The sequence below is a fragment of the Vicugna pacos genome, chromosome 21, assembly GCF_048564905.1.
Source record: "Vicugna pacos chromosome 21, VicPac4, whole genome shotgun sequence".
Lineage (NCBI taxonomy): Eukaryota > Metazoa > Chordata > Mammalia > Artiodactyla > Camelidae > Vicugna > Vicugna pacos.
In genome coordinates, this window is record NC_133007.1 from 29,203,274 (window position 1) to 29,216,489 (window position 13,216).

Below are 13,216 nucleotides of genomic sequence, written 5' to 3' on the forward strand. Positions count from 1 at the left end.
CACCCCCGAGCCTGTCCCTCACAGAGCCGGGGCCTTCCGCTCACGACCCGCTCAAGATGGCTACAGGAACACTTCCGGGATCTTCCCAAACTAGGCCCGCCTCCGTTGCGTATTTTCACCGCGCCGAGGGCGGGACTTAGTTAGCTTTTGATTGGTCAACTTGACTGGCGACCTTTCCCCTCCGCGACAGCTACCCGAGGAGCCTCGGGCCTGAGAGGCACGGCCGGGAGTTAGAGCGAAGGCAAGATGGCGGACGTGCTGGATCTTCATGAGGCCGGGGGCGAGGACTTCGCCATGGATGAGGATGGGGACGGTGAGGACAGTGGAGGCGGCTGCGGGAAGCAGGGAAGGTGCGAGAGAAGGGCGTATTAGAAAAACGTAATCTCCCTTCTCCCCAGCGAGGAGGATGCGAGCCGGGAACTGGGTTTCCGTTGGCTTGGAGACCCCGCCTCCTTCGGGAGGAACGGGGGCGGTCCAGGAAGGGACTGAGACTGGAGGTGGTGAGGTCGGCTTTCAAATGATGTCTGGAAAAGAGACGCTAGTTGTAAACTGTTATCTCTGTCACTTATTGTTTCACTTCTGGGGTTCCAGAGAGCATCCACAAACTGAAAGAAAAAGCAAAGAAACGGAAAGGTCGTGGCTTTGGCTCTGGTGAGTGTTTGTGGGTGAAATGGTATCTAGAATGGTGAGAACTGAGTTTTGGAGTCCCCATTCAGACTTATGGTGAGCAGTGGGAGATGGGGGATTTTCCGGTGATCTCGTGTATGTTTCTAATAGAAGAGGGGTCTCGAGCGCGGATGCGTGAGGATTATGACAGCGTGGAGCAGGATGGTGATGAACCCGGACCACAGCGCTGTAAGTAAAATGGAGATTGTCTGTAGAGAATTAGGGAACAGTGAAATAAAACCCAGTAGGAATGGAGTCAGAGGTAGCTTAACCAATCTCTGTGGTGTCTGCACATAGTCTACTTCTGTGATCTTGTTTGAAGTTTTTCTCTCATAACCTCAAACAGCCTCCCTCCCTTCCCCAACAGCTGTTGAAGGTTGGATTCTCTTTGTCACTGGAGTCCATGAGGAAGCCACGGAAGAAGACATCCATGATAAATTTGCAGAGTATGGGGAAATAAAAAACATCCATCTCAACCTGGACAGGCGAACAGGATATCTGAAGGTATCCTGAGGGATACTCCATTACCTCTCTTCCCCCATAATCCTTAGACAGCGTTGGTAGTTCTCCCATGTTTGTTGTGGTTGGCCAAGAGCAAAGTTAAAATAAAATGACATTGGGAATTGATTTTGTTAGACATAGCAAAGAGACAGAAACAGACACACAGTTGTATATATAATAGAGGTATATGATGTATATTCGTTGTTGAGAGTATAGATTTTCCTATTTGAATAGAAAATAGCTTGCTGGAATAGGAGGGTTTTCATAATCTAATCTGTCTTTTCACTTGTCCTAGGGGTATACTCTAGTTGAGTATGAAACATACAAGGAGGCCCAGGCTGCTATGGAGGGACTCAATGGCCAGGATTTGATGGGACAGCCAATCAGCGTGGACTGGTGTTTTGTTCGGGGTCCACCCAAGGGCAAGAGGAGGTAAAGTGGAGAGGGCAAACATTATCTTAGTGAAGAGAATATGAGCAAAACAGAATAAGGACATTGTATTGTATTTCTCTGATGGGCCCTATCTCTTTTCCTTGTCCCTAGAGGTGGCCGAAGACGCAGCAGGAGTCCAGACCGAAGGCGTCGCTGACCCATCTTCTGTTGTTCTGATGTTCTCTCCAGAGGTTCCATTTGACCATGCAGCTTTGGGGAAATAGGGCTGGGGTGGAACTCACTGTGTTTTATATTTAATCTCTTACCCTTTCCTGCTTAGTGTTTCTTTTGAGTTATGAATAAATGTCCCAGTTTTGTTTTCTACATTTAAAATTACTTTCCTGTTCTGACATTGCAAGCTCTGAAGCACTATTTACAGTAAGGTAGTGTGGGTCACTGTGAAGATACTTCTCCCAGGGACTGAATTCTGTGAGTTTCTACAGTAGACATAGTCTCAAGTCTCAGCTGGGGTCAAAGTAGAGACTGTGCTCAGTATTTCTTTTTCTTGGAAGCTAAGAGAGCAGGGTAGAAGTCAGATATTCCTGTGATACGAAAGAATAATCATTCTGTTCCTGTGTACTCTGTCCTGAACAAATGGATGTTATAGGGATGTCTCTTTTGTTTCTCCTGCCTCTTTTGCTGCCACATTTGCTTGTATTTCCATCTGTCTAAGGGCTTGAATCTCCTGCTGGGGCTTTCTTCCAGATCCTCCTTCTCTGGAGGAGTCTATACTAAGTTCTTGATGCGCTCTTCGGCAGCCAAGGGTGAAGGCCCCATAGAGGAGAGGATCCAGAGGAGCATTGAGGAGGCCAAAGAGGAAAAGGATGTGGCTGAGGCTGGGAGGCACTTCATTTAGCATGGTGGGAGAGAACCAGTACCAGAGACCTAGCAGGTAATAAGGTGTCCAGCAGAGGATGAAGGTCAGCAAGACAAGCAGGGCCAGTCGCAGGGCCCGAAGACGAACACGGGGACGATTGTCTAAGGAGCGGCGGAGGGTAAATTCACCGGCAGAGGCTGGGAATTTAGAAAACACACTCAAATTCAGAACCACTCAGCTCCTGAATTGATGAATGGGCATAAATAGAGCTCTCCCCCTCTACAAGGAAGAAAACGCTGCACGCCGCCTTTCCCTTCCCAGCCTAGGACTATATACTCTCCTCCCCCCAGGGATTATGACAGACATGCTGGGCAAAAAACGTTTCGATTAAGATGCTGTGTTACATGAAGCTGCCAAGTCTATTTGAAGACTTGTTGGTGTCTAACAGAGAAGAATACTGATCCCTTTTCTCCTTATTCTTGCCCAGCTAACTCAACTTCAGAGAATGAAGTTAGAATTGAAGGCATTCAATAACATTATGTGTAGCATCAGGTGCTAGAGATATGGGTAGTATTTCACTTTTGGTTTGATAGATCACTATCAAATAAATGAGGTTAGAAGCAGTAGGGTATGGGTTAGGGCCTGGGGTCTGGGGTCTCACCATGGTTCCCCTTTCTTGTCCGGGAACTGGACACACTGAGGACAATGCGGCTATAGCAGATGGTCATGGCAGTCAGTGGCAGCAGAAAGAGGCAGCAGAAGGTGAAGAGGTTATAGGTGGTCTCTTGCCATTGAGCCTTGAAGCTGCCTTTGGTGACACACTGAGTGAAGGGGACTGGACCAGCTCGGCGGACAGTATGGAACAGGAATAGCTAGAATGGAGTTGGGGACTGTTAGAGCTGGTTCCCCTTACCCTCCCCACCAGCCTACCCACCAGTTCAGCAGTATCTCCTTCCAGTTCATTCTTAATTCTCTGCAGTGCTGAGTAATTGTACATCCATGGTGCCATATTTAAAAGCGTAGAAATGTATCTTGAAAATCCCTCTTCCCCTTAGGCTATGTTTGTTAAATCTGGAATTTAAAGAATCTTGTCTTCTCAAGGGGTGGGTACAGCTCAGAGGTAGCACATGTGCTTACCGTGCCGAGGTCCTGGGTTCAATCCCCAGTACCTACATTTAGAACAAAAAGGAAGAAAAACCTTGCCTTTTCAAATACTATTCTAACATTGAACTTCATAAAAGGGTATCTACCACCTCACCAACCTTTTGAGCTGAAATGATTTTCATGATGTGAGTGAGTGATTCTGTGAAAACAAGAAATCTTGTATAAAACAGGTGCTGCTAAAATTTCAGGCCATTTTGCAGCCACTCTGTAAAGTGACCTTTAGTAGTCATATGTACAGTAACTATGATGGTGAAACAATGTTAAATAAAATTTAACATTTTCCAAATGCTGTCGGCTACCCCTTCCCCTTTTTGGCAAACTGCTGGGGTTTTGCTTTGAGTCAGTAGAGAGTATTTTTCAGTTGAGAGCTTCAGGTTGACTACCTCGGTTCAGGTAAGGTGGATTGAGTCACTATTAGTTTGATAGAAGGCAAGCTTTGTAGGTATCAGATTCTTAGATATAAGGCATTTTGGAAAGTGATTTCAGCAAACATGAGGGACTTTTAGGAAAGGTAAATAGTGTCAGTCACAGACATGCAATTAAATGAACTGCTTGGACTTAGGATCAGGCGATTCTAAGTCAGTTGGGGAGTGGTTTTTCCTCTTCCCCTATCTTGAGTCCATATATTTCGAGGGTTTTGTTTGTTTTGGTGGCGGGGGTGCGGGTTATAGTACACCTAGAAATACTTGACACCTTGTGAGAAGGAGTTTAAAATAGGCAGGGGCTCCTGGACTTACATTTTGGTCCATGGCCCCACTTCTGCTTCTTTTCTTATCTGATACGCAATTTACCATCGACTGTGGAAACCTTTTCAGCTACTTCTGATAACTTGGAAACTCGAGTCTATAAAAATAGTTTCTAACTACAACAATGTTCCCTTCACCACACTAACAAAAGAGTTTTTTTTACTGACACTAATATTTTAAGTGCAACATGAGGGCAGTGCAGAATTTACATAGGAGGATGCTAATGTGGAACCCAAAATAGCACCTTTTGAACCTCAATCATGATGTTACCAGGTTGCTGTTGAAGCAAATGGAGGTTGCACTGTTGTCAGGTTTTCAGACTGTAAGAAAGGATGAAATTCATTTGCTATTCCATTATCTTGTGGCCTGTGTATTTCAAGGGATTTAGCCAGTCATACAGTTAGTTGTGGTAGAGCCTAGACTCAAAAAGCAAAAGTAAAACAAGCAAACATCAAAAACAGGCTTCTTCCTAACTCCCAGCCCACATCTAAAATTCGCTTCATATAAATTCAACTGTAACTCCTTTTGCACGGAGGCAACAGGCTGCTTTTTAAAACTTGGGGTAGCAGAGGTCCTGTCTGCAACATTCTGTTGGAAGCAATACTTCCTACTTTAGAACTATGGTCAGACTAACTGGTAGTTAATTTATAATATTTAAGGATTTAAGGGTCAAATCTTAAATCTGGCTCTAGAATGTATTATTCCAGAGGCTGAAATTATAGACTCCGTCCTGACATAACCCTAATCCTTGTCTCAGAGATGCTGCTTTACTCCCTCCTCCCGGATAGTGGTAGTGGTTTTGGTTTTGAAAGAATTGCTTTTTTCTAGATTTCTAGTTCATTTTCAGTATTGAGATTTGATTAACTGGTCCTCAAGTTCAGATGCTCCCCCTTTCCCCCGGTTCTGACACCCACCATAAAGTTAGAGTAAAAAATGGCAAATCTAATTGTCACTCTCTACCTTTTACTTTAGTGTCTCCACTGCCCTCAGGATAAACTACTAGCCTAATATTTGTGATCTGGTTCTTCATTCCCCCCAGGGCTCATTTTTCACCATTTTCTAGCCCTCATCTTGAGCTGCAACCACTGTGAGATTGTCTACCCTCTACCCTCCCCAGCAGTCCTGCTTTAACTTGTCTGACTTCCAAGAATCAACTTTCAACGTCTCTGGGAAGTCAGGAAGCTTTCCCTAACAGTCCAAGAGTGGGTCAGACATCTCCATTGTTCTTTAAAAGCTCCTTATGCTTAGATTAACGCTCGACTACACACTGTGTTCTAATTGCATATTAATTTGACTCTGCACTAGTTTAAAAATTTCTTGGAGGCAAGACTTTGTCGCTCTATCCTTGATAGAACTTTTGATCGTACCTAGGGGATGCACATTATTTTTTGGATTGATGAATGAATGTACCACAAAGTTTTGTCCAAAGTCACTGACTTAACTGTCTTCTTCCCATATATGTTTCCTCCCTGCCCTAGAGTTCTGCATCTGAAGAAGGTTGGGAGGGAGGATGCAAAAAGGTGGAAGTCAAGTGTAGTAAAATCAAAGGCTCTTTACAAAAATACAAATTAACACTCGATGATGGTAACTTGCAAAAGAGATAGCAGAGGCTCCCCCGCTGAGGATTTATGGTGACCGCGGCCACGCACACCCCTTGAAACCGAAGGCTCATGTTGTATACCCAAATTCTTGTTGAGTCTAGCCGTAAGTGCCGGCAAGTCACTCACCTGGGGCAAGGCAAGCAGGAAACTAAGTCCCCAGGCTGCCCCCAGAAGTTTCCCTCCAGTTGAGCGGGGTCCAAGCGGGTGGAGTACGGCTGCCTGGCGGTCGAGCCCAATGACCACAGGCAGGAAAGCTGCGGCATACATAGCCATTAGTTTCAGGAACATGAGTGTCCGACATGCGATATCCCCGGCCAGCCACTGAACAGTGATATTCCAGGTGGCATCTAGAGGCATAACCACGAAAGTGACCAGTAAGTCGGCAGCTGCTAAATGAGCAAAGAGTCGTCGTACCGGAGAGGGGCGGAGCTGGCTAGGTTGCGGCCGTGTCACTGACCACAGCACAGCCAGGTTGCCTCCAGCCGAAGAAATAAACAGCACAACGGTCACTCCCACTCGGACCTTGGCTGCAACTGAGAAGGTGGGCAGCTCTGAGCCCTCCACTTCTACTCCTGACCCCGCCCAGACCTCCTCCCCTGCTGCTGACCCCGAAGGGGTGCCGTTTCCTGCAGACATGGTGACCTGGAAAGCCAAGGGATGAGGGGATAAAGTGTGCGTTTGAAGAGATTAGCTGCGTCCGCTGATTCTTCTCCCTCCCTTTTAGGATCTGAAGTTGGTTATTTAGCGAATTTCGTCCACTAAAGCGTCTGTCTCTGGAGACTCCATCCGTATTCTGGAAGTCACCTGTCCAACCGTCAGGGTCCTGCAGGGAACAGGAATCTGGTGTAGGCTTCTGCTTCCATTGACTTCTTTAGCGCCCAGAGTCCTGGATTCGGCTGGAGCGTGCGAGTGAGTCAGTGTGTGAACTGGGGGTGTTCTGCTGAACGCGCTCCAGGGTGGAGGGAACGCTATCCTAGCGGCCCCGGCGAGAGCACTGCGGCACCTTCTGGCCCCGCCCGCATCCTGCAAGCCCCGCCCTTGGTCCGGACTATTTAAAGGAAAATGTGCCTCTGCAGGCGGGCTTAAGAAATAGAGATAATCTGAAAAAAGGACGCGCTGATGGAGACGCGCGCAAAAACACGCAGGTGTAGGCCCAGAGACAAGTGCTGCTCGTTCTGAAATGCCGCTTCAGGGGCCGGCTGCAGGCGCTTTCTGTCCTGATGATGTTTGTCCCTCGCGCGGCACCGTCGGATCGTCCGGGAGGCGTGACTAGGGGCGGGAAGTGGGGCGGGAGCGGATCTGCGGAGCCGGGGCCGCCGCTGTCATGGACGCCTGGGTCCGCTTCAGCGCTCAGAGCCAGGCCCGGGAGCGGCTGTGTAGGTGCGGCCCGAAGAGAAGTGGGGGGAGGGCGGGCAGGGGAAGAGCCTCGTGAGGCGAAGTCAGGTCCCACTACGGGGGTCAGAAAGGGTCAACTCGGGGTACGGGGGCCCGGACGGAACGCGAGGCTCTCTGTTGAGCCGGCTGTGAGGCCATGATTCGTTTCTGCCCGCGGGAAAGATGGGAAAACTGAGGCACGAGTGGGCCAGCGGGGAGGCCGCTCAGGGTTGCGTGTTGACATGAGACCGACAGTTTCCTCACTGGGCGCTGGTGGAACGAGGAGCGTTCGCCCCGTGGCGGATAGCGACCTGGACTCTGTCCCCAGGGCTGACGAGGCGCTCCAAAGTTTCCCTGTCCCCTCAGCCTTCTGTCACCCGCGAACTCCTCTGTCTCCCCGCCCTGGCTTTTAGTCTCCATTCATCTCAAGGGCCTTGAAAATCTTAGTCGACCTATTCTGAAGAATAATCTGCCCTCCAGCTATCCCCCACTCCCTCACATATCACAAAGATGCTCACACTGATGTGCTTGTGATGGACCCCCTGCCGCCTTCAATATCCCCTTCAGTCCTCGTCATTGTCAAATCTCTCGTTTCCTCAGTTCTACAGAGTGCTCCGCACCCCCTTCTAGGCTCCTTTTTTTTATCCTTACGTCTTTCTCTTCCCCTGGCCTGGAGGAGAAACGGTGAGATGTGGGCATGAAGAGGAGGAGAGGGAAATGTCTCAAACGGGGAAAAGGAGGGGTCCAGGGAGGACTCGCCTTTTGGAGGACACTTTTGAGAGGGAGGTTAGGGAGGCCTCCACCTTACCTTACCTGTCCTCTCTCCTCCAGGGCTGCCCAGTATGCTTGCTCCCTTCTTGGCCATGCACTACAGAAACATGGGGCCAGTCCTGAGTTACAGAAACAGATTCGACAACTGGAGGGTCATCTGAGCCTAGGAAGAAAGCGTAAGTAACTGTGCCTTTCCTTTTATTAATCCAACACTTCCTCCATCCCCAGCTTTTCTTCCTTAGTCCCTCCTTCCTGCTTTTGACTTCTGCCAGTTCTTCTCCCTCATTTCCTCTGCACTTACTCTCTGCATGCCTCCTGACCGGGACAAGAGAGCAGGGGTAAGAGTAATGAAGGATTAGAAAGAATGGGGCAAATTTGAGAAAACTAACCTGGGACACAAATTGATTAAATCTTGAAGTAAAAAAGAATGATCTCTTTCTGCACTTAAAATTGTTTGTTATTGTTTTTTATCACTTGCTCGACTTTCACCTTCTTGCGCTCTCTCTTTCTCTGTGTCTTGCTCTCTATTTGCCTCTCTGCTTTCCCAAATCCTTGCTTTTCTTTGCTAACCTCCGCAAGTCCTACGCCTCGGTAACTCGGCAGATGCCCTTGAGTCAGCCAAACGAGCTGTGCACCTATCAGATGTTGTCCTGAGATTCTGCATCACTGTTAGTCACCTCAATAGAGCCTTGTACTTCGCCTGTGACAATGTCCTGTGGGCTGGAAAGTCTGGACTCGCTCCCCGTGTGGATCAGGAGAAGTGGGCCCAGCGTTCATTCAGGTTTGATATCCTTTTATCCTTCAAAACCTTTTGTATTCTCCATACTGCATAGCTGGCCTTTTATGAAAGAACAGTCTCTCAGGGGCTTCTCTGAGAATATACACATCTTAATCACTTGGCTTCCAATCTTCATTTAGATCTTAAACTATCAGAGAATAATGAATAGGGGAAGATGGAAGACAGATGCTCTTCCATGATGAATGACTAAGATCGGGCAAGATTAGATATTAATTCTATTTCTTTAATTCTGCGTCTGTCTGTACCACAGGTCATGCCCCTCATTGCCTGCTCATTCATTCATTCTAAAAATATTTAGTAGGTTCTTGCTGTGAGCCAGGGAATACAGCAAAGGGCCAAACAGTTATGGTTCCTGCTCTCATGAAGCTTCTAGTCTAGTGGAGGAGTCAGGGATTAAGACAAATAATCACCAAACCAAATATTTGTGGGGAAGTACACGATGTTATGAGATATATAACACGGGGAGCTAATTTAGATTGAAAAGTCAAGGAAGAATTCTTTGAGAAAATTAAATTTGTTTCAGACTTGAAGTCTGAGTAGAAGTTATACAAAGCAAACAGTAGCAGAGAAGATCTTCCCAAACAGAAAAATAGCACACTTTAAGGACTGAACCAAGAAAGACTTCATGGAATTAGAGAAATAGAAAGAAAACCAGTGTGATGGATTTAAGGCTATAAGTTCAAACTGGAGAGGCAGACAGGGTCCAGGTCATTCATGCAAAGCCTTGTAGGCAATGGTAAGGGGTTTTTTTGTTTAAATTTTATCCTAAGTACAGTGGGTTCTGAGCAGAGATGTGACATAATTCAAATTGTGTTCAAAAAAGATCTCTCATGCTGTAGTGTGGAAAATGGATTGCTGTAAGGCAAAAGAGGAGGAGATGCCCTAATGTGGTCAAGAGATGATGTTGGCTTGGATAGAGGAGCAGGCTGGTGTTGAAAGTGGAAAGAATCATGATTTGGGAGTTAAATGATCTGTATACATATCATCTGTATTGGTTTTTTGTTCTCCAATGATTCTTTGTCATTTTACATTAGCATCTTTCCTTCTACATTTATGTCTTGCTTTTCTCTTCATCTTTATCATTTATATTTATATCCTATTCATTTAGGATGTATGAGGGGTGGGAGTGGAAGCATGGCTGGAGTGGTATGGAAAAACAACTCCCCAGAAGGGTTTATATGCCATGTTTATTCATTTTATTCAATAAATATTTATAGAGCTCTTAGTATGTGCCGAGCACTGGTCTAGACACAGTGGTAAAGACAAACAAGATCCCTGCTCCAGTGGTGCTTACATTGTAACAAGAAGAGCAAAGAAACAATAAATGAGAAAAATGACAGAGAGTGGTAAATGCAATGCAGGAAATTAAAATAAGGTCATGTGGTAGACAGTAAATGGCTCGCTACTTTAGAATTGGGAGGTCGGAGAATACATCCCTAAAGAGATAATATTTATTTATTTATTTATTTATTTATTTATTTATTTTTATTGAAATATAGTTGATTTACAATGTTGTGTTAGTTTCTGGTGTATAACAAAGTGATTCAGAGATATATATATATAAATTTTTTTTTCTTTTTCATGTTCTTTTCCATTATGGTATATTACAAGATATTGAATATAGTTCCCTGTGCTATACAGTAGGACCTCGTTGTTTATTTTATATACAGTAGTTTATATCTGCTAATCTCATACTCCTAATATGGCCCTCCTCCACACTCCTCTCCTTTGGTAACTATCAGTTTGTTTTCTGTGAATCTATTTCTGTTTTGTAAGTAAGTTCATTTGTGTCATATTTTAGATCCCACATATAAGTGATATCATATGATACTTGTCTTTCTCTGGCTTATTTCGCTTAGTGTGATAATCTCTCTAGGTTCATCATGTTGCTGCAGATGACATTATTTTATTCTTTTTTATGGCTGAGTAGTTGTGTGTGTGTGTGTGTGTGTATATCACGTTGAAGTGTGACATTTAAGCTCAAACTTGAAGTACAAGGAAGAACCAGCCATGAGAAGATTTTGGAGGGAGAATATTTCAGGCTGAGGGAGTATGTGGTATAAAGTTTCTAAAATAGAAACGAGCTTAATAGGATCAAAATATAGAAAGAACCTAATGTGTTTGGAGCATAGCAATTAAGGGAAAGCATGGTACAAGATGAAGTTAGAGAGACAAGAGTCAGATGTTGAGTTCTATATGCCTGCCTAAAGTAGTTTATTCTAAATGTGATAGGGAGGAAACCATGGAGAGTTTTAAGAAAGGGAATAATGATGTCATTTATGTTTATGCCAGCTACTGTATGAGATTAGATTGTTGGGAGTGGGGAGCAAGAGTGGCTGTGGAGAAACCAGTTAAAAGACTAAAGTAGTAGTTCAAGGAAGAGATGATGGTGGCTCAGACTGTGGTGGTGGAGTATAAAAGATAGATGTGGTTAAAGTCAGGATACGTTTTAGAGTTAGGACAATTATATTGAATACAGACCACTGTTGTCAGAATGGATTAAAAATAAAAAAGACATAGACTGTTCTTAAGGAATTTATAATCCAACTCATTTGGCAAGGTGGGCTTAGCTTTGTTTTTTTTTTTTAATGGAAGGATTGGATTTAAATGGTCTATACATCTGAGTCTTTGAAACAACTGAAGCTGTTCTTTTAAAATAAATTTGCATTGTTATAGTTCAAGTTGAATGTGTGTGCACTAATGGGTTGCCAAGTGGAAAAGTGAAATTTGAGGTTGATCTTGGAATATTTCATGACTCATGAATTTTAAGCGAGGATCTTAAGGTGCACATAAATCCCATTCGTTACAGAAAGGTGGAAGGCCATTTGTGAGAGTGGGTAATAACATTCCCTTCTGGTATTCTAATGTGTAATCCTTTTGCACTATGAAGGGAAAAAAGAAGTGTAAGTGTTCTGTTGGATGTAAATAGGTATACATACCCTTACTGACTCTTCTGCCCTGTGTATCCCAGGTATTATCTGTTTTCCCTCATCATGAATTTGAGCCGTGATGCTTATGAGATTCGCCTCCTGATGGAACAAGAGTCTTCAGCTTGTAGCCGGCGACTGAAGGGCTCTGGAGGAGGAGTCCCAGGAGGAATTGAAACTGGGGGAGCTGGGAGTCCAGGAACTCCAGGAGGAAGCCTGCCCCAAGTAGCTCTGAAGCTTCAACTCCAAGTCCTGCTCCTGGCTCGGGTCCTTCGAGGTCATCCCCCTCTTCTGCTCGATGTGGTCAGAAATGCCTGCGATCTCTTCATTCCACTGGACAAGCTAGGCCTCTGGCGCTGTGGCCCTGGGATTGTGGGGTTTTGTGGCCTTGTGTCCTCCATCCTGTCTATTCTCACCCTAATCTGCCCTTGGCTACGACTCAAGCCTTGATGTTCTGGTGGTACAGGATAAGGAGGGGCCTGAATTGGTGGGATGGAATTTTAGGTTGTCCCCATGTAGCAGCCCCATTCTAACTCTACTCCTTGGTTAAAGTTGAAATCCAGAGATTCAGGGGTAGAGGGGGAAGCTTTGGGGAAGACGAGGGGAGGAAAGCTGACTTGCGAAGTCGGTGGGATGATTCTGATGTTCATATCTGCTGATTTCTTGTTCTTTTCCTCTTTCATTGTATTGTCTTGACTCTTTTTCTTGTGTCTCTTTCAAGTCTATTTAAGATTCTGTGTCTGCATCTCTTTTACCTTCTCAGTACCCTATCCTAGGAATTTAATCCACAGCAGAATTACTTTTTGATGTGGGAGGTAGAAGGTATGGTCTGTAAAGTTCTTTTTTAAATTATTATTGTTTTTATTGAAGTATAGTCAGAAAGAGAAGTCCCATGTGGTCTGTGAAGTTCTAACTGCCTTCTTTTTTCTCACAAGGGTGACCTGTGGTAGTTACTCCCCCCTTCATACTCCACATCATAAATTTAAGGGCTTTACGTTCCAGTGAACCCTTCCCACAGGCCCCAGAGCTGGCTTCACGCTTCTTCTTCCTCTCCCGTGTCGGCCTCACCGACCTTCCTCATGACTTGCCCTTACCCTTCCCTCTATGTACACCTGCAGATTTCTGCTTACACTTTGATTTCATGGCTTGATCTGGCGTTTTCTTACCCCTTCTTTGCCTATCCAGTGATGCTGTGTCTGGCATCTTGCTGTAAATACTGTACAATGATTCTGTGTAAATAGCTGAGGCCCTTGCCCATGATGGAGAGCAAGCCTTCCAGGTTAGCAGATTAAAGATCAATTCACTCACTGAAGTTTGGTCTGGTCCCATGTGTTCTGGTCCTCTGAGGCTCCTATTTCTGTCACTGTGGTTTGGGTTTTCCATGGGATTAGCCACTGGCATCATTGTCCGCAGACTTT

General features: G+C 45.4%; 3 protein-coding genes across 7 annotated transcripts; 2 read left to right on the forward strand and 1 right to left on the reverse strand.

Annotated features, from left to right (window-relative positions):
• Positions 1-162: 162 nt before the first annotated feature.
• Positions 163-1,923, forward strand: RBM8A (RNA binding motif protein 8A). Of its 2 annotated transcripts, none has more exons than XM_006212442.4 (6): positions 163-313; positions 592-651; positions 778-855; positions 1,034-1,170; positions 1,463-1,599; positions 1,711-1,923. In XM_006212442.4, the coding sequence occupies exons 1-6, from the start codon at positions 247-249 to the stop codon at positions 1,754-1,756; spliced, it is 525 nt and encodes a 174-aa protein (XP_006212504.1). In that variant the 5' UTR covers positions 163-246; the 3' UTR covers positions 1,757-1,923. The 2 variants fall into 2 exon arrangements, with proteins under 2 accessions (XP_006212504.1, XP_006212505.1); XM_006212443.4 differs by having other exon boundaries at positions 781-855.
• Positions 1,924-2,069: 146 nt separating this feature from the next.
• Positions 2,070-7,135, reverse strand: LOC102526131 (gonadotropin-releasing hormone II receptor). The gene is made up of 3 exons (XM_006212441.4): positions 6,054-7,135; positions 3,078-3,288; positions 2,070-2,613 (listed from the first exon to the last, which is right to left on the reverse strand). The coding sequence occupies exons 1-3, from the start codon at positions 6,561-6,563 to the stop codon at positions 2,201-2,203; spliced, it is 1,134 nt and encodes a 377-aa protein (XP_006212503.3). The 5' UTR covers positions 6,564-7,135; the 3' UTR covers positions 2,070-2,200.
• Positions 7,136-7,192: 57 nt separating this feature from the next.
• Positions 7,193-13,110, forward strand: PEX11B (peroxisomal biogenesis factor 11 beta). 4 transcript variants are annotated; one of them, XM_006212439.4, is made up of 4 exons: positions 7,193-7,307; positions 8,133-8,248; positions 8,652-8,853; positions 11,843-13,110. In XM_006212439.4, the coding sequence occupies exons 1-4, from the start codon at positions 7,252-7,254 to the stop codon at positions 12,246-12,248; spliced, it is 780 nt and encodes a 259-aa protein (XP_006212501.1). In that variant the 5' UTR covers positions 7,193-7,251; the 3' UTR covers positions 12,249-13,110. The 4 variants fall into 4 exon arrangements, with proteins under 4 accessions (XP_006212501.1, XP_072802779.1, XP_072802781.1 ...); XM_072946678.1 differs by having other exon boundaries at positions 8,676-8,853; XM_072946680.1 differs by having other exon boundaries at positions 7,222-7,303.
• Positions 13,111-13,216: the final 106 nt, after the last annotated feature.

Bases quoted from the DNA above. Each gene is read 5' to 3' on its own strand.
- RBM8A (XM_006212442.4), top strand. From the start codon at position 247: ATGGCGGACGTGCTGGATCTTCATGAGGCCGGGGGCGAGGACTTCGCC. The intron at 314-591 runs GTGAGGACAGTG...CTGGGGTTCCAG, and splicing joins CATGGATGAGGATGGGGACG to AGAGCATCCACAAACTGAAA. The intron at 1,171-1,462 runs GTATCCTGAGGG...CACTTGTCCTAG, and splicing joins GGCGAACAGGATATCTGAAG to GGGTATACTCTAGTTGAGTA.
- LOC102526131 (XM_006212441.4), bottom strand. From the start codon at position 6,563: ATGTCTGCAGGAAACGGCACCCCTTCGGGGTCAGCAGCAGGGGAGGAG. The intron at 3,289-6,053 runs GTGAGTGACTTG...ACTCCATTCTAG, and splicing joins TCCTGCTTGCCTTGCCCCAG to CTATTCCTGTTCCATACTGT. The intron at 2,614-3,077 runs GTGAGACCCCAG...CTAAATTCCCAG, and splicing joins GACAAGAAAGGGGAACCATG to CCTCTGCCGGTGAATTTACC.
- PEX11B (XM_006212439.4), top strand. From the start codon at position 7,252: ATGGACGCCTGGGTCCGCTTCAGCGCTCAGAGCCAGGCCCGGGAGCGG. The intron at 7,308-8,132 runs GTGCGGCCCGAA...TCTCTCCTCCAG, and splicing joins GCCCGGGAGCGGCTGTGTAG to GGCTGCCCAGTATGCTTGCT. The intron at 8,854-11,842 runs GTTTGATATCCT...TGTGTATCCCAG, and splicing joins TGGGCCCAGCGTTCATTCAG to GTATTATCTGTTTTCCCTCA.